The sequence below is a fragment of the Lontra canadensis genome, unplaced genomic scaffold, assembly GCF_010015895.1.
Source record: "Lontra canadensis isolate GAN:19392208 unplaced genomic scaffold, GSC_riverotter_1.0 scaffold27, whole genome shotgun sequence".
NCBI classification, from domain to species: domain Eukaryota; kingdom Metazoa; phylum Chordata; class Mammalia; order Carnivora; family Mustelidae; genus Lontra; species Lontra canadensis.
The window spans coordinates 12,352,259-12,372,261 of NW_022631021.1; the positions used below are offsets into that span (position 1 = coordinate 12,352,259).

Here is a 20,003-nt window from a genome sequence, read left to right on the forward strand (position 1 = left end):
CCCTGACAGAGATTTCTCCGAAACACTGTCCTTTGGTTTAAATATGTTGAAAGAGGGTACAGGGTGGAGGGTGGGCTTGTTGTTAATAGTCATTAAATATTGTCATGTTATATAGGTTTTGCATTATGACAATTACAGAAACCAGCTGATGGGTTGGTTTCCCTGGGCAAAACTGAATACTTGGCTGACAAGGTATGGGAGTTACTGAAGTTCTTAGCAACAGTTTGGCTGGGCCTCTAGTGTGAAAACTTCTAGTAGGTTTAAAAAAACATATATATATATATATATATATATATATATATATATATATATGTATATTTACTTGATTTGTATGTGCAAATATATATATATATAAAAATTTATTTATTTAAGCTCAATTCACATATAAATGAATTAATTACTGGTTTCAGAGGTGGTGGTCAGTGATTTATCGGTCTTATATAATACCCAGTGCTCATTACATCATGTGCTCCTCTTAAGGTTCATCACCCAGTTCTAGTAGGTTTTTGATGAACACTGACTGAATAACAAAGAATTAAGAGAGTCAACACCTATCCAGATCTCATTAGTCAAATAGAAGCTGAACTCTTGCTCATTCCTTCGAACTAAGGGCCCTTTTTAGCTGTATATTCGTTGACTCCCTACGTAAATTAAGTTGTAGGGAAGCAAAATATAGTATTTTCATTGATGAACATCCACTTAAAAATTAGTCTACCAGTCTTTCTCCCTGTTTAACATTAGCATTGTGAAATACATCCAAACCAAGTTGTTGGTCATTTTCTTGCTAGTGTAGCCAACAACACAATGTAAACATATGCAAGTGAAATTTACGTTTCAGGATTGAACGAAGTCAATGAAAGTGCTTCTGGAGAACTGCACAACTCACTACAAAGTGTTTTCTTTTTTTTCTTAAAGATTTTATTTATTTGTCAGAGAGAGAGCCCACACACAAGCAGGGGGAGCAGCAGAGCTGGAGAAGCAAGCTCCCTGCTGAAAAAAGAGCCTGATGTGGGACTCTATCCCACGACCCCGGGATCATGACCTGAGCCAAAGGCAGATGCTTAACATACTTACTGAGCCACCCCAGGCATCCCCCGAAAGTTATTATTAGATGAGTTTCTGGTAGAGTTAAATCAATTAAAATTGGAAGAAAGAAAATTTATATGGATGCCATGGTAGATGCCAGAGTAGCTGCAAGACAAATTATCTGAATAACTGGTTAATAAAGATCATTGGGAGAAAGCCCTGGAATATTTTTGCAAAAATGACCAACTCCATGATCACAGTTCATAAATCAAAAGTGAAATAGACATTATGTTGTTTATCTTACCATTTTGTTGGAGAAATTGTATTTTCTCCTCCCCAAATCAACACTTGATTAAACTGAAATTGAATGAACGAGTTCTTTCATATTAGTGTAGATTCTTCCACTGTCACTTTTTAAAAATGTTTGTATGTAGTAGTTTGTATGTTTATAAATGGATAATGTCAAGTTTTCTGAAAACATGTTCTGCAGAATACTGTATCCCAAACAGTCATCTGTGAAAAAAAGGAACCCACAGTTGTATAGAATATTTTGTTTCCCACTCTCTACTAGTTTTCCTTCTGCTCTGTGCCCAAAGGGTTTATCTTAGACTCCAGGTTCCTTTGCTCTGCCTTCCTCTTGGATTGGGCTAATGGGGAGGAGGGCTGAGGATTAAAGGAGATAGGGAAATGGAGATAGCTATTTATTCTGGGTCTCTCACCTCCCTTCTGTGGGATTGCCACAAGTTAGTTGGCTGTCTTCCTACTAGAGTCACAGCTTCTGTGAGGCAGTCAGTCCTCTCCATTTAGCTGTTTTCCCCTGTTGTTAACTGTCCCCCACCCCCTTCCTCGCCTCTTTAGGCCTGGAGATGGTAACAGTACTTCATTCTCCTTTGTTGGTTTCCCTCTATTACATATTCTCAATTGTCCACTGTGAATGTACCATCTGTTTCCTTCTGGGAGCTGACTTATTCAATAGTTATATATTACACTCCTGGAAAGATACAAAATTTACATCAACATATTAAAAGCACTAAATAATATAGCAGTAAATAATATCTAAGTTTAGGTCATGTTTGCAAAACTTATTCATGGCACCATTTTTCTAAGAATATCCTCAACATTTTAGATAACAAAATTTGCCTTAAAACATACAAAGCTGAATGTAATCGTTTATAGTTTTGATGATGGAGGTAATCATTATAAATATCTGTAATTGTTCTGTGGTCTGTGTGAAACATTGATGGGCTGAAGGTCTACAGGGGTATATAAACCTAAGGCTATTCGTCCATAACACTGATGTGTCCCAAATGGCTGTGCTTTTTAAATTCAGCTTAGTTTTCATAGTCCAAGTCTTTCAATATCAGGTTGACATATGTACCTTACCCATGTGCTTCTCTCCCCATGCTCTGCATCTTATCTATTACCTCTAGTCTGGCAGGGGAACCAAATTACCAATGCTGCTACAGTTACTGTCAAATAAAACTAAATAGGCTTAAATAAGCACCTTTGATTCCCTAATAAGCACACTTGGATGCCTAAACTTTATGGTATCTATTTTGATTGCTTGAGAACTTTATCCTCTGTGCTTGATATTTCAGTTATGTGGTATGTTACTGTGGATATACTCTTTAAAAAAAATTTTACTTTAGGGGTACCCAGCTGATTCAGTGGGTAGAACCTGTGAATCTTGCTCTCAGGGTTGGGAGTTCAAACCCCATGGGCATACAGCTTACTTAAAAAAAAAAAAAAAAGTTTACTGGCTAAACTCTGATGTGGTAGCAATTACTGCTGTGTATTTCTAGCTTTTCAGGACAATAGGACTGCATTTTCTGTGCTGGTGGCTATGTGACCGGTTCCATCCAATGAGTTGGATAGAAGTGTTATGCATGATCTCTTAGTCAAAAACTTAATTATCAAAGCCCTTTTGGCCTTCTGTCACAACTAGCACTTTTCTAGAGAAGAGATGCTCCATCAGCTTGGGTGGAATGAATATGAAGGTTAAGTAAGGGTATCTGTATTATTTTCAGGGTTGCTTGTTTCTACAGCATTATCTTAGCTGATCCTGATTTACTTCAAAAAAGGTTTTGTAAAAGAAGGAAAAGGTTCAATCTAAATGAAGAAATTTACACAATCACGTAACATTCACACTTTTTAAAAAAGAGAATGAGTTCCACAGGCAGTTTAAGAACTCCTAAAACCTTTAACAACTTATTACATTAAAAAAGGTCAGGCATATGTAGTCATAGCTATGTGTAGTAGTCACGTTTGAATCCCTGAATTTTTTAAGGTTTTATTTGAGAGAGTAGGGTGAGGGACAGAAGGACTCTCAAGCAGACTCCCTGCTGAACATGGAGCCAAAAGGGGAGCTCAATTCAACAACTCGTGACCTGAGCGGAAATCGAAGTCAGACACTCAACTGACTGAGCCACCTGGGTATCCTGAATCCCTGCATTCTACTTATCAGTCATCTAACTAGAGGTTTATATTCCTTATGTATAAAATTGGGAAAATATAAGATTTTAAAATAATTAAATTATGAAAATTACCTGAAAATAAGATCCTTAATAAATGGTAGCTATCACAATAGCTATATTAATTGGTTAGTCTGGCAATACACACCTAGGTTTTGCTTTCAGCTAAAGGACTGCATTGTCTCTTGTTATGATTTAGTAATCACATTACTTGTCAGCATTATGGTTCCTAGAGACAGGCTTAGTCAACTAGTCACTACTTAACACATTATCCTATTGATGGAAATTGTTATCCAAAACCAAGTAATAACCAAATTTTCAAACACCATCTGGTAACTTCTTACATTCAAGATCTCAACTCATTATTTCTATTTTATTTCTTGTTAGATATAAGGAATCTCCCAAAATGTATAATGGGTATTTCTATAATTAGTCATATTTACAAGACACAAAATATTTGGATAAAAAGCAAATTTCATCATTTGTATACTGTACAGATGAGGTTTATAAATTGATTTTAAGCACCATATATATACAATCCAATACTGCAAACCAACAATGTTTCCAAACTCAAGATGTTTCATTTATCATGATGGCACCTCCTCTCAATAAACAAATGCTGTTTTATGGGCTGTGTGATAATAGCAATAATTATTTAGTTATCAATTTTACAAAATTACCAAATATCTTCAGGGGAAGGCTGCATTTAAAAAAGAACAAAACAATCACCAAAAAAACTCAGGTTAATTAACTACTCCCAATTACAAAACATGTAAGATTTAAAGAACTAAGGGTCCCCAGAGACTTATTGCTTTTGCCTTGGCTCTAAGTTTTAAGAATAGTGTATATTAAGTGCTAAACTGGCAGAGATGGAAGCAAAATCTTTTTAAAAATACAATGTAGAGTACCATTTTTTTTTTTTTAAATCTTACTCCGTTTTAACTATTAGAACTGTTAAATCAGACAAGGACATCTGTCCCTTTTAGATTAACATGAGCTACGCAAAGGAAGCACTTAGATTACTGAAATAAATACTGAAAGAAATTTAAAATTTATTAAGCCTTCATGTGCCAAATATTATGTTCCAATATCAAAACCTGTAAAGGCGTCCCTTATTTGCAAATAAGAAAACGGGCTCAGAAGTTGCTCAAAACAAGTTATTATTTGGTGGAACTGAGCTTCAAATTAAGGCCTTTCTCTAGTTTCTCAATACAGCATAGTACACAGGTTTGAAATTATTTAAACCTTTAAAAAGGAAAATCTATAAAGGAAAGTACTTTTAATGTTAAGCAGTTCTCATGACTGTAACAAATTGTGTCCATCAAGAACTTACTAAATGTCAACCTCATTTAATCCTTCATTTGTTTAAAAAAAAAAAAGAGGACATAATTCAAATGGCACTAAGTGAAGCCTAATTCATTTATATCATTTTTTACAAAACCAGTTAACTTTAAGCCAAACAATTTCAATGATGATAAATGCATTTCATTATTTATTTAGATGTTTAAGCTCTCGCACTAGATTTTTACAAGCTGGTGAACACTGACAAATTATGTCTCCCACAGAACTACAACCACACATTCCCAGACAGTATAAATATATGGTTGAACTAACATTAATACACATCACCATTTATCAATTACATAATAAAACAAATTATCAAGTATCCAAATATTAAGTTACACAGCTCAAAAGGCATATAAAATATTAGATGTCTGCTCAATTCATTAGCAGAAACCCACTTTTTTTTTTTTTTTGAAAGAAAGTTGGGAAGAGAAAAAAAAATCACACTTCAAACAAAAATATGTTGATAAACAACTTCAGATAAGAAAAAAAATTACAAGAATTTCAGAAATTTTATGATTAAGAATTGTTTTAGCTACAATAACAAAGCAGCTCTACCTTTTAAAAAAATATTTACTAAATTAAAGAGCATATTCTACATGTTCTGCACAAGACAAAGGCAACATTTTACTAAAAATACTTAATAGCCCCCTCCCGTTCTTTTTTCAGGCCCTCCCTGTAAGTTGCACTCCAAGTGCAAACATTAAAATTAACTGTAAGGCTTTTTTGTCTGGAGACATTAAAGACATGTGCTTCTGTACAACGTAGATTTTCAAAATGGAGGTTTTCCATAACAGCACAAAATTAAATTTGTAGAAAGACATGAAATAATCATTCTAAGACTTGGTTTAAAAAAAAAAAAAGAAAAGGAAAAAGAAGTTGAGCAAACCTGATGTATACTGGTATGAATGTGGGAGATGTAAACATAAAGTGAGCAGGCAAATAACCATATAGGCCCTAATTTCTATGTTTGAAATGACTGAAGGAATAAACCACATAAGGTCCAGAGTGTTCATAGTTCCTGGGATTTTAGTTCTGTACGATACTAAAAATATACAACAAGTATTGTGCTGGATATTTTGGCACCTAATCTTTCTAAATTTCTTATATATTGATAAGATTCTGCCATGGGAATAAATTTAAAGACATAACTCAATACTGCATGATTTCAGGAAAGGTCAATTGGTACAAGTGGTAAGCACATTTTAAATGCTGTAAAGCAAGAATCTTTTGCAAAGTGTCCAAATAGGTTGATTGTAACCCAAACACAGAGGCTGCAATCCCGTCAAACTTGTGGCCTGATAAAACTGCTTTCCAATACTCCTATGGAAGCTTCATTAGACTTAATCACCAAGCCAACATATTGGCTAATATGTATGACAAATTAGGTCCTGTTTCAAATTCCACTTCCAAGGCAAATGACATCAGGCACCCCTGATCTTTTATTGAATGCAACAGTTGTTTCTATGACCATTGGAGTCTTTGAAGCGCAGCCGCATTTTTGGACGATACTTCTCCAAATACAAAAGTTGCTTGCTGTTAAAAGCTCCACGCCGCTTTCTACATGAAGAAAAACAAAAGGTGAATTTACTAAAGCAAACTCCCTCCATATTACTGTTTACTATGCTATAGACAACTACCTCTTGTGGCAATTTATCTTTTTGATTATTATGCTGTGACTTAATGCCAAATTTATGGATAGACATACATGTGTAAATGGAAAAAGGGTACTACAAAGTCCTAAATCTTAAGTGTTCTGGTTATAACAGTCAAATTTATATATCCACTTATATGAGATCCACTTACATGGACAATTTATTTTAGAATCTCCGTAATCTGAGCATTTACAAGGAGTGTAAATAAGATCCTATTTCCTGGTTTTAATACTATCTTGAATGTAATGGTTAGATGGGATGTGGGGGGGAAAAACTGTTTTTGTAGTAATAAAACCCACTGATAATGAAGAAATGAAAAGAAAATCATTATATACTTACTGTCTTATGAACTGTACTGCATCTTCATATTTCATTCCACCTTCAATTAATGCTAGGGCAACAAGCACTGGAGCTCTGGTAGGGTAAGAATTTTGATAAATCAGTCCTGGAAAATTCAACACCTCAAACATTCATCCCTTAACCCAAAAGTACTATTATTTACCACCTTCCCTATGTAATTAATACCTTAGAGTAAATGTTGACTTCTTTTTAAAAAATTAATAAAGCATCAGCATTTTCCTACCAAACCCAGACCTTTACCTAGAACCAAAAATAAACTATGTCCTTAATTGTTACAAGTAAGTCTGAAAACTAAGACTTGTATTATTTGAGGGCAATCTTAAAAAACGTAAGGGGGTAAATCTTGATAAATGCAGATAATTTTTTCTGAATCCAAGCAAGGAATAGTATTTAAAAAAAATTTTTTTTAAAAGGTTATGAACTCCTTTTCCTAAAGATCTTCTGGAAATATTTCCTTCCTTTTTTGTTTATTATCAATGAGATTGTGACACAGTTGCATGCCAAACCCCCAGGGCCAATGCTCATTTTATTTTTACCCTCTAGAAAAGAACTTTTTTTTCTTGGTGGTGGGATGGAGGGCAGTAATAGTGAGTTACAAATCTGGATATGAATATTTGGGCATTAGTGGGTAATGAGTTCCCAGTGAACTGGGATCTCCAGGATCAAGAACGCTATCAAAAGTATACCATATGCAACTCAAAGCACCTTAGAAATGATTCATAATTCTTTTTCCTAATGAGCCTGGACAATGATTCCGTATCATTGATATCACTGATATAAGCTAGCACAATTAATTCTGTACGTAATTGTGCCCACAGAGACAAGTATAATTTACAACTATAGCATTTGTTAGCTCCAGCTGTACTGGAAGATATTATTCTATTACATTCACCTACTTTTTTTCTTTTCTTTTTTTTTTTTTTAAAGATTTTATTTATTTATTTGACTGACAGAGATCACAAGTAGGCAGAGAGGCAGGCAGAGAGAGAGGGGGAAGCAGGCTCCCTGCTGAGCAGAGAGCCCGATGTGGGGCTCAATCCCAGGACCCTGAGATCATGACCCGAGCTGAAGGCAGAGGCCTTAACCCACTGAGCCACCCAGGTGCCCCTACATTCACCTACTTTTAAACTTAGTTTAATATGTAACCTAACAAAGCAAATTGACTCACAAAGTGATAACTGAATCTTTCTTGGACTCAAAATCAAGTTTTTACTAGAATGAAGACGAATACCATTAAATGGATTTAAAAAATTCTCTTACCTCCCAAGGCCTGCAACACAATGAACAGCAATACAACAACCAGGTTCTTCACGAAACTTAATTTTTACAAGACTTAACCAGTCATCAACAATCTGGTTAGATGGTGGTGCGCCATCATCAAAAGGCCAATCCTAAGTCAAAAGAATAAGCGTTTTAGATTTTTTAGCATAAATGCCAACTAATAATTCTAAGTTTCTAACACTCAAGCATTTTAATATGCTTAAACATGTCTTTTATGAAACCCCACTGTCAATGAAATGCAAATAAATGCTGAATCTTTATAAAGATCTCATTACTTCAAAGCTTTGCTTAGCTTTCATATTAGAAATTAAGATGCTGTATACTTTCGTAATAACTTAAAAAAAAATCAAGCTTTTTGAAGTTGGTCATTTTGTAGCACAGTATCAAACACATAGGAACTATTAAACACTTACAAGAACATGGATGCCTTCTTTCTCCACAAGAGTAGTGTCATAAGTTGCTTCACATACTCTTACTATTGTTGTAACGCCATACTTCTTAAGTTCCTGGATAACACATACATAAAAAATACTTAATGAAGTCTTTATGACCATGATACTATTGCTCACCAATTGCTGAAAAGGTATTGCTAGTTAACAGAAAATCACGGAACAAATGGTATAACTTATGTATGTTTAACAGGAAAGTAAATCTTGTTTTCATTCATTCATTCCATACCACCCACATTTACAACTCAACTCTGCGAAGTGAAATCCTGTTTTAAATGACAACACTAGCATAGGACAAAAGGAGAATATTAAATATCACATATTTTTAATAAATTTAGTTAAAAAAAAATCATGTGGCCCTTCATACATGGAAGGTGTTTATAGTATTGGCAACACCAGCCGGAAGGAGATGAAGAACAAGAGGAGAGAAGCAATTCAGAGACAAAAGTAAATAGAACCCAAAGGAATCACTCATGACTACAAGTAATCTGACTTGACTTGATTACATTAACTCCTTAAACTTTTGCTCACTGGCAGTACACACTGTAATTTAGAACCTTAAAAGTATATCCAAAGACTCTAAAATCCTATAAGTACAGTGTAAAAAACCTCACACTATTTAAAACTACAAGCTTTAAGACTCATAATCCATTATTACTAATTATAATTAGTAGCTAAAAATTGGCTTCTAAGCATTAAATAGGGTCCAAGACATTAACTAACTTTGGTTACAGTATTAGTCATTAGACTAAGCAGATATATGAACTATCTTTAAGTGGCAGCCTCCCTTCTATAAATTTCTTGTGAGAATCATACTGTTATACCGCCCTCATATAGATTTAAATAAGCAAACTGTGAGGCATGAACAACTAGATGATCTTATAAATGCAAACTAATTCAAGTACATGCTCTTTCTGAAATGTACAAAATAATTTTCCTGTAACCTAAAGAAGAAACTGGTATTTCATTTCTGGAAACTGAACGGCAGACATACCAACCAAAATTTCTCTAAACCACCTATTTATTTTGATTGATAAAAAGCCCCACCATTAAACTGCAATCAGTTTAAGACATTAGAAAGTATCAAACCTTACCTCTATAAATTTGTTTAAGGTCGCATTGGTTGGATTGTGTGTAATAAGAAATCTCATGTTCTTGTATGTGACTTCCACAGGAGCTGGGCGGTTCATTCGAGCCATGTTAATTTAGTTAAAAAACACTCAATAGGGTTATGAAAGAATTTTAAAAATTGAATACAGAAATGACGCAAAGAAACTGAGTCTACTTCAATATACTCCACTTGAAATTCTCAGTGCTTTGAGTATGAAGTTGGGAGCAATGGGAAATGAAATGAACCTCCTAACAAGAAGCAGCAATTCTTCAATCCAGTAATACTGAGGCAATAGAAAGGAAGTGCACTGAGGTTTACCCCATCCAGGTCAGAACTCTTGTAAAATGCTCTGTGGATTTCAATTCAACACTTCTGTGTCCAGGTTAACCACTCTTTATGGGGGCTTCTTGGTGGAGTAGTAATGAATTTCTACAGTTCACTTGTCTGCATAGAGGTCGTGCTGTGCCTGGCAGTAATCTCCACTGCCCTTCAGAAACTCCATAAATGTGTGACCAAGAACACCACAGAACTGCTGTTTAAAAGAAAAAAGAGAGAGAAGAAAAAAGTTGTTTTCCAATTCAAAGGAACATATTACGGTTTTGTAGTATTTAAGTGCACGACTATCCTTTCAAATTTGGGCCCAAGCCACCTTTTAAACTTTTATTTAAACCACAAAAATAACAGGGATGATTACAAATTAAATAAAAAACCATAAAACAAGCATTCACAAGTAGATTACTTTAAATTGAAATTACTGACCTAATACAGAGACCCCTCAAAGAACAGCACTGCTACATTTTGACAATATCACTTACACATACACTCCCATATTTTTTTAAATAGTTGGTGGCTTTACAATGTTATAAAACTTACAACTCTTTATGTTGTTTTTCCACCTAATAAAGTATTTTTACATATTGTAAACTTCATGAAAACTCTCGAAGCTGTTAGTCCTTGCATAATTTACTTACTCCTCTAAAAACTCAATATGCTCTTTTAAAAAAATTATTTTAAAAATAATCTTTACATCCAGCTTGGGGCTGGAACCTAACCCTAAGATTGAGTCACAGGCTCTACCAACTGAGCCAGCCAGGCACCCTTCAACCAATGTTTTTAAGGGAAAGAAAAGAAACTGGTTTTCAAAATGCTTCCACATGCACTATCTTTTGATCCAACAACCTATCAATTTACAATTCTTTTTTAACAGATTTTCCTTATCTGAGTCTCTGGAAGTTAATCAACTTGTTATATGAAATACAAGAATGAACATTCATAAAGTAGGGAAAAAAAAGACTGTGAGTGCTAAGTAGTAAAGAGAGGAATAAGAAAAACTGATAGGTTAACAAGAGTACCAAGCGCCAGTCACTGCCCCCAAACACTTTCTATGTATTCTCAAGGGAAAATTACCAAATAAAATCTTTTAACCAAAGATTCCCCCCAGTTTATATTTAAGCATTTCAAAAGCTTAAAATTAAATTCAAACTATGTTATTTCCATTTTGCACCTATAAATAGCATTTTGAACCATACTAGTTAGAGTTTCTAGAAAAATTTTGCTACATTTTGAAGAATTCATATGGAGATCTAGCAGATCAGTGAAAAACAGCAAGTCAAAACCCTAGTTCATTTTTCTGTCAAAACAAAGGAACTAGCCTCAGGAGTCACTTCTTACAAGGCTGTCCCAGAAGAAAGAGGACTTTCATTATTCCAAATCTGTTCAAAGGAACCCTCAGAGAGTATTCCTTCATGTATTTGCTACCTGGGTTAAAACATTAGTGACTACCATTAAGTAAGCTTGGCTCTACTACAGTGAACACACACAGCAGTAATCTGGAAAATAATTTCAGTTATACTTTTGCCTCAAATACTAAATATTACTTCCTTAGAATAAAAAAAAGTGAATTCTGGCAGCTTTTCCATGATATACAATGAATTAAAGAAGTCCTTTGTAAAGCTGTTAAGTGCAATGACTCGTATTCTGATTTCCAGATACCATCTTTTTTCAATTGAAAGCACATGTATGAAAAAGACAGTATTTCACAATACAACTTCCACATTTAACAGCTAAAATTCGTGTTACAGCTGAGTTTGGCCGTATCTCTTCATATAAGCAGGTTCATCAGGAAGCAGAGAAAGCAACAGAAATAATTCACTTAGTGGAGCCATCCAGTGGCTGGGGGGGAACTTCCACCAAAAGAGCAGTGACCACAACTACTTAACACCTGTTCTGCCCAATACAGTCCCTCACTACCAATTTCCTTGCCAAGGAAAAACTATCCACAATAGGCAGCTCGGAAATACCAAGGCGTTTCTTCCCCTTCCCACCTATCATTCTATATAATCACCGTAATATACACCGGGCGGGGGTGGGAGGGAGGTCTGGGCAAAGCAATTTCTGCGCAGAAGCTTAAATTCGTCAGATTGCAGAGTCAGAGGAATTAATCCGTAGAACCACTCTGTCCAATAGGTCGTTGAAAAGTTTGTTCCAGATCTACTATATCTTAAGTAATGTATTTGGTATACAGCATACGTAAAATGCTGCTTTACTCTTGGGAATGACCTAGCTTTTTGGTCTTCAACTGATTTACTGCCGTCAAACGAAATTCATATAAAAAGAGAAACAGGAAGAATTGCCTCAGAATCTGGATCCCAAGCAGGTAGACGGTTCCAACTACAGTGCAAATAACAACTTAATACTCTTGGAATCATAGGCGGCTTCCACGGACAGAAGATAAACCTCAGAATTCTGGCTCTGGCTGGCTACTGTTGCCACAAGCCAAAAGCAGGCAACAACACATTACACCAAGGATTTCAGGAACAGTTCTAAATAGTCCCTGATTAAAAGGCGCCATCCAGGGCCCCAAAGATTGGCAGGGAAAGTGCATACTGGTGCCCGGTCGTGGACTCCTTCGCTTCAGTGCAACAGTAGTCCTGGCAGTTTCCAAGGTGCTCAGACCCAGACCATTTCTCCACCGACTTGCCCCTGAGAAAGGACAAGACTCGACTTGTTCCCATTATCCAGAGCCCCAAGTGGGGAGTTAAATCCGGAACAGCTCGAATTACCAGGTGGAGACTGAGGGCGCAGGGCGGGGCAGGGAGTCGATCTCCTCACCTAGCAGAGCCTCGCTCTAGCCCCCGCCAAGGCTGAAGCTCGCGGAAAACCCCCAAGGGCCGCAGTTCCGCGCACGCGGCGGTGCGCGCCGGGGCCCGCCCGCGGCGCCCCCTCTCCGCGCCGCAATCACGGGTTCGCGCCGCGCCTTCAGTCAGGCGCGGACGCCGAGGCCATTTTGTCTGAGGCGCCGGTCCGGGCGGCGGAGCACAGGGGTGGCTGCACCAGGTTCCTGTCCCGCGCCGGTCCCCGAGCCCGGAGACCTCTCGGCCGAGACCGTTATCAGCGTCGCCGGCCGCCCCGCCTACCCCACGCCGGCCCGGGTTCGGTGGCGACCCCGCCGCCGCGCCCTCCCCGTATCCGGCTCCGCAGTGACACGCGCAGCCCTTGCCCCACCCCGGGCCACGTCTCCCGCTTCCCAGGCGGGCCGCTCTCTTTCGGCCAAACAAAGGGGCCTCGGGACGCCGCGGAGCCCGCCGGGCCCCGGACAGGCGCGCCAGACCCGAGGGCCAAGGGCGGAGGCGGCGGTCACAAAGCGGCTTTTGTGCCGCCCCGCCCGGCCTGCTGCGGTGGCCGAAACCGCCCCCACCCGCCGCTCAGGCCCGGCCGCAGTGCCCCCGCCGCCCCCGGCTCGGCAGGGATGAGGAAGCCGGTGCCTCCGGCATTCAACCGCCAACCCGCAACCCGGTGGACCCCAGCGTCCGCGTCCCCGCAGCCAGTCCACCGTCCGGCCACGGGGTCGTAGTCCGGCCCGCTCCAGCCAGGGACCCACCGGAACTGCGTGCCGGGGCGGTGGGGAGCGGACGCCGGGCTCGGAACAAAGGCGACGGTGGGGATGGGGGGGCCTGTCGTGGAGCCCCGGCTCCAGAGGCGGCGGAGCGACGGATACTCACAGGAATATGTTTACTCATTGAAGATTGTGGCCTAATCATACAGCCGGTCCCGAGGCGGCGGCGACACAGGCGGCGGCGGTGGCGGCGGCTGCAGGGCAGGGGGTACCGGTGGTCGTCGCGGGGCGGCGGCGGCTTTACAGGCGGCGGCGGGGGCACCAGACTCTACCATGCAGTGAGCGGCTCCGAGAAGAGCGGGTAGCTCAGCCGGCCCGCAGTAGAGGGAGCCAATACGCGCGGCGAGGCGCCCTTGCGTCACAAGCCCTCCCTTTTATAGCCGGTGCGACGTGCGAACTCCCGGCCACCAATCGCGGCCGGGACCCCGGCAGCTCGCCGACGATCGGGGGCGGAGGCCCACCCCCCTCCCGCGGACGTCACCGCGCGGCGGCCGCTGCCGGTGTGAACCGGTTGATGAATGGCGAAGTGCTGGAGTCGTAGCATCTCCCGGGCGGGGGAGGGAAGGGGCCATGGAGGGACTTGGGGGCCGACCGAGCCTGGGGTAGGGAAGGGGTGGGAGCGGGACAAGATTGCAATCTGTCGACTGTAAGGAATCTCACCGGAAACCCTGGCTCTCATAGTTCAAGCCGGCGAGGAGTGCGCATATGTCACATGGGGAGCTTTGAAGTTAACTCAACTTAAAATGCAATCCCTTTAGGGCCAGAACCGTGCCTCAGTCCCGACCCTACTTTATTCTGCCTTAAGTTAAACCACAGTCCTCTTTGCCAGCGATTTACCTTGGCACCTGCGCCACTACGATCTCCGTCATCAAATAATATTTACGTCGCACGACCGCTGTACCCGGTGACTCAACACCTTGAATGCCACGGCCCTAGGCTCGGACAAGGTGAATACTTGTCGCCGGGGGCCCTTCCAAGCGGGGAGAAACTTTGCAAACTTCTGCTATGGGAGATTGGGAGAGTACCCCGGGAGGCAGATAAAGCCCCATGCTCCTTACAGTCTTTTTTTGGTCACGCCTCCATACTATGTACGCGGGCAACTGCAGTTGGCTCAGTTGTGGCATTTCGAAATCACATGCATCCTTTGTACTGCTGTTCACTTGATGTGTTGTCACAGATAATGAAAGGTTAGTCACTGCTAAAGGAAGCGTTTTAAAAATTAAGAATCTTTGGTTATGTCAAGGACTGCTGTAATTCTTTGCGTCAAAGCTAAAGCTTTTTTTTTTTTTTTTCATTTTCAGTTCTGTTGCTCCACTGTTTTCATAATTTAGGCCCTTAAGAAGTAAAGCCTTGTCATAATTGTTTTGTGCTACACAAAGGCAACTTTGTCACTTGTAATCTGGAAACCCTTTTTCCTCTGCTATATGGAAGGCCTAAACAGGACTTTTACCTGCTTTGAAGAAGTGGGTTTTCAACTAACACTGAGGCCTTTTGTTTGCTGTTTTCACTGACCAGTAGATTGGAGACGGCTTTAGGGATCAAATTGTGTTCTCAGTCAGCGTACTACAGCATTTCAGGATTTATTAGTACTTCTATTTAGAGGGCTTGGGTAGTTATTCAACATTCTTATATGCTCTGTAAACAAAATACCACTTTTGAAAAAAGGAATTGGGTCAGGCTTTTACAGAAGTAAAAGTAAAATCTTCATTTTAAAGAAATTACTCATTTAAGAAACTTTTGAATTTATCTAAATGAGGAAAAACTAAAGAGCTTGAGAAACATGTCCTTTTACAAATAAACTTTAAAAGGTACAAATATTTTAAAGTGTTATGTCAAAAAAATATTTTCAAAAAATCTTGTTGTGGGAGGGACCTTCCTAAGTAGGTCAGGGAACTCATCACAAAGAAAAAGATAGATTTCATTATATAAAAAACTTCTATATGATGAAAACTTTTGATAAAGTTAAAATATTGATGGCACACCAGGAGAAAATATTAACAGTGTGTAATGGGCAGAATTAACTTCATAATAAATAAAAAGCTTGACCAACATATATAATAGCTAAAAAACAATCAGCTACTCTCACTCCAAAAGTTGGTCAGCAAACAGTGATGGTACTTGGAGAGGTGAAGTTTTTCACGTAATGACTTTTTTTTTTTTTAAAAAGATTTAATTTATTTATTTGACAGACCGATCACAAGCAGGCAGAGAGGCAGGCAGAGAGAGAGGAGGAAGCAGGCTCCCTGCTGAGCAGAGAGCCCGATGCGGGGCTCAATCCCAGGACCCTGAGATCATGACCTGAGCCGAAGGCAGCGGCTTAACCCACTGAGCCACCCAGGCGCCCCCATGTAATGACTTTTTAAAAAATGAATTTGCTGGGATGAGATATAAATTCAACAAATGGTAAGCAGAGCCAAATCAGTATTAGCCAGTTTTCTTGAAGAACTCGTGATACAAGTTGTGAGACTTGTGATGCACACATCTTGTAATTACCACAAGTAGTGCTGACATGAAGTATCCAGTCAGCTATGCTCATCAAGCTCTGAAAGCTGGGCTCAAACTTGCAAGTGCATTAATCAGCTTCCAGAGATCTTAGCCTCTCAGATGAGGTACCACTTTCTTATACTTTGAAAAGGACATAGTTCAAGGATGGAAAACCAGAGAAAGGTTTTGATATTGAGGAAGGATGCACTTTAAACAAGATATAAATATGGTCTTGCTGACCAGCTTGCCGAATTCTCTCAGAGTAGCCCTCGGCTTGTCACTCTGGCAGCTGCCATGTTTGTATGTGACCTGTGCCATGGTGGTTCACTGCAGTACTGAGGGTGTCTGGTCTACTGAGCCCAGTAGTTTAAAGGTATTGATTCTTAGAGAACAGTAGTCAATCCCAATATGGGTCAGGAGACTCCTGTGGTCTGAAGACCTAACCTCCACAGATTTGCATTTGGAACATCATCACACTTATTAGCGGAAGGTCTCCAGCCTGAGCCAACATGCTTGCAAATAGTGATCCAGACATCCAGAGGTAAGAAAACCCAGTCCCCAAAGCCAATGCTTACTCTAAGCTCCAGAAAGGGCCCTGAGATTGAAGACTTCTCCTACTGAACAAGATGCCCAGCTATAAGTTACTTTTCTCAGCAAAACATGTCCTTGAGCTCATCATGGTGAACAGGACTTTTTATCAGCATATTCAAAATGCAAAATCTAACAGTTGGGTGATAAAAATGACTATTAAGACAATTATGAGGAAGATCCTTATGGAAGATGAAACACTGCAGAAGACAACAAATCGTAAATTCTGATAAGCATGAACATAGAAATCCTTACAATGGTGGTAGATCTAGTAAACATGGAATGATTCCAGTTATAGCAGTCATATGAGAAGAATGGAAGATTTTATCCCTTTCAATCTCCTCACATTGACTGAGACTACAGAATGATGATTTGGGGCTATGAGGAAGTCTGATTAAAAGAACACTTAATATAGTATGTATATTACCATTGCAATGATAGAAAGATTGAATGTGACAATACTAACCCAGAAACAAACAGTAAACTGCAAAGTATAATAATATGCCAGCTGTACTTAGAGGCAAATACCCCAGTGAGTGTCTGGATACCAGTGCAGAGGGCACAAACACAGTCCCTATCAATATTGTAAAAGTTTATTTTCCTTTTGCTGTTATAGAATAGCCTATTTTATTTTATATCTAAAATTAATCTTTTTGTGTGGTTGTAAAAAATGTTAAAAAATGTAGAGCTCATTCACATTTCTGTGAACATACAAATGTCAGCACAAATGCTTAAAACTAATGCTCTATGTTAAAAAGTTTTCATCCCTTAAGACATTAATTTGAAGTTTTATGAAGTCTTTTTTTGTATCTACATATTTGTGTGTACTATTTTATTGAGATATAAATGACATACATCATATTAATTTCAGGTGTTCAAGCTAATAATTCAATATTCGTATATATTGTGAGATAATTTGCATAATATGTCTAGCTAACGTCTGCCCCCATACATAGTTACAATTTTTTTTTCTTGTGATGGGGATATCAAGTCTTCTTAATTAGTTTGATGAATAATGAAACCAAACCCAGTGCTACATCATCATTTCTGTGGGAATTTTAAACACAGAGATCTCTAACAATTAAGCTTGTCACAACAGGCTTTCAAGGACAAAGTCCATAGACCAATAGGTATACTTGGGCTGTTGTGTTTTGTATATGTCCGACATAGGAACTGGCAGTTACTGACCCAAGTGGATGTTAAACATGTCGATATCTGTAGATAAATGAATCATGCTAGATCAGAAATCAAAATTTTATTAAGTCATCAAACCCACTCACTAGAAGTAATGTTTTCTCAGTAAAATTAAGGCAATTTTCAAACAACTTTAAAAAATTGTCCGTTAAAAAAGATAATTCTCTCCAGTTAATCTGTAGAATGTCCATTTTCTGTCTCTTTACTTTTCATGACTAATTTTAGTCCACTTAAATATAAACCTGGAAATTGCTTAGGGAAGTCTTCAAATCAGAGGAAAATGTATTTTCACCTTAGAAATCCTGCCACTTAATGTAGTATTTACTTCTGTGGTGGTTCAGCCTGCACATTACAGTGTGATAGATTAGTCAAAAGAATATTTCCATTTGCATGTTGAACTGTTTCCTTGGGACACTGCATGAAGGACTTACTATGAACCTATAATACTTCATAACATTCTCATAGCATGCCATTATTAGGACTGATTCACATACTGTTACCAGGAGGAATTTAAGAACGTTCTTATTTTTAGTGAGCTTTGAAAATTTTTTTTTGCTGTTCTAAAGTCTGAATGAAAGTGATTTGGGAATTGGAAATCAGTTTCCATGTAATTGTTTAGAACATATTGAATTATGCCACAGTCTGGAGTGAGTAAAAAATTGCTTAGGAAAGGAGAATTTAATCTGGCCAGAGAAAGGGAATGGAGTATAAATAAATTTTAAAGGTTGGTTATGCATGCTATGGCAAAGCTGTCACTTGACAGGTTAAATTTACAGAGTTGGCATTTAGGCTGCAGATAATCCAGACAGACACTGACCTAAGCAGCATTACTGGGGTAAGTCTTACATAAGGAGAAATGTTCTTGAACAGTTTCCGGCAAACATAACATTTATTTAACTAAAAGCTTAAGTAGTCATACTTTCTTCCTCTACTCTAACACAATTTTTTTTTTAAAATTTATTTATTTGACACTCAGAGATCACAAGTAGGCAGAGAGGCAGGCAGAGAGAGGAGGAAGCAGGCTCCCTGCCGAGCAGAGAGCACCATGTGGGGCTGGATCCCTGGGATCATGACCTGAGCTGAAGGCAGAGGCTAAAATTTAACCCTTGAGCCACTCAGGCGCCCCTCTAACACAATTTTTTAAAAAACTGGGCATGTTGGACAAACATTACTATCTTAGTGCATTTTTCATTGGAAGATACTGAATGAGTGAAAAAAGTAAAATAAGTCCTAGAAAAATGAATACCATATGATTTCACTTATATGTGGAATCTATAAAACAAATGAACAAACAAAAGCAGAGGCAGACCCATAAGTACAAAGAATAGACCAGTGGTTGCCAGAGGGGAGTAGGTGGAGGGTGGTGGGCTGATGCAATGGGTACAGGGGAATGGGAGGTACAGACTTCCAGTTACTAAATGAATAAGTCACAGGGACAGATGGTAAAGCATGGATAGTATAGTCAGTGGTATTGTAATAGTGTTGTTTGGTGACAGATGGTAGCTACACTTGTGAGCATAGCATAATGTACAGAGTTGTAGAATCACTATGTTGTACACCTGAAACTAATATAACACTGTGTGTCAACTACACTTCAGTTAAAGAGGAAAATGAGTATAGAAGCATTTTAAGATTTTGTCTAGTTAAGGGCAGTTGTCATTATATGGCCCTTGAATTCTCAGACATATTAATAGACATAGTAGATACTCAACAGATATTTGTTTGGATAGGTTACTTTCTCACCTAAAATCCTTTTGGGGGCATCCCATTCCCAGTCTTCCTAAATTTTCTTGGCAGTCTCCTTTAACGATGGTATTCACTGAACTTTTGCCCTAGGGCCTCTTGTTGGCCCCATTCTGCCTGCTCTCTGGGGTTTTCACCTACTCCCACAGTTTTGGCTATTGATCTTCCCCTCTCTCCTCAACACTTATGTTATTCATTTAATGCCCAGCATATACCAGGCACTCTGCTGTCTTGTGAAGAACAACGTAAACATTGTTTTTGCCTCCAATAGAACTGATACACAGACAAGGAAAGAGAAAATAACAGTGACTAAGCAAAGAATATAATTATAAGTTGTAATATGTGCTGTGAAGGAGGTAAACAGAAGAGCTGGTGGGGTGACTGACTTTAGGCAGGGAAGTT

At 38.9% G+C, this 20,003-nt stretch overlaps 1 protein-coding gene across 1 annotated transcript; it reads right to left on the reverse strand.

Moving 5' to 3' along the window:
* Positions 1-4,966: 4,966 nt before the first annotated feature.
* PTP4A1 (protein tyrosine phosphatase 4A1) lies at positions 4,967-13,813 on the reverse strand. Its single transcript, XM_032864454.1, has 6 exons — positions 13,699-13,813; positions 9,681-10,229; positions 8,551-8,643; positions 8,117-8,247; positions 6,836-6,910; positions 4,967-6,401 (listed from the first exon to the last, which is right to left on the reverse strand). Exons 2-6 carry the CDS (start codon positions 9,783-9,785, stop codon positions 6,284-6,286), a joined length of 522 nt encoding a protein of 173 aa, XP_032720345.1. The 5' UTR covers positions 9,786-10,229; positions 13,699-13,813; the 3' UTR covers positions 4,967-6,283.
* Positions 13,814-20,003: the final 6,190 nt, after the last annotated feature.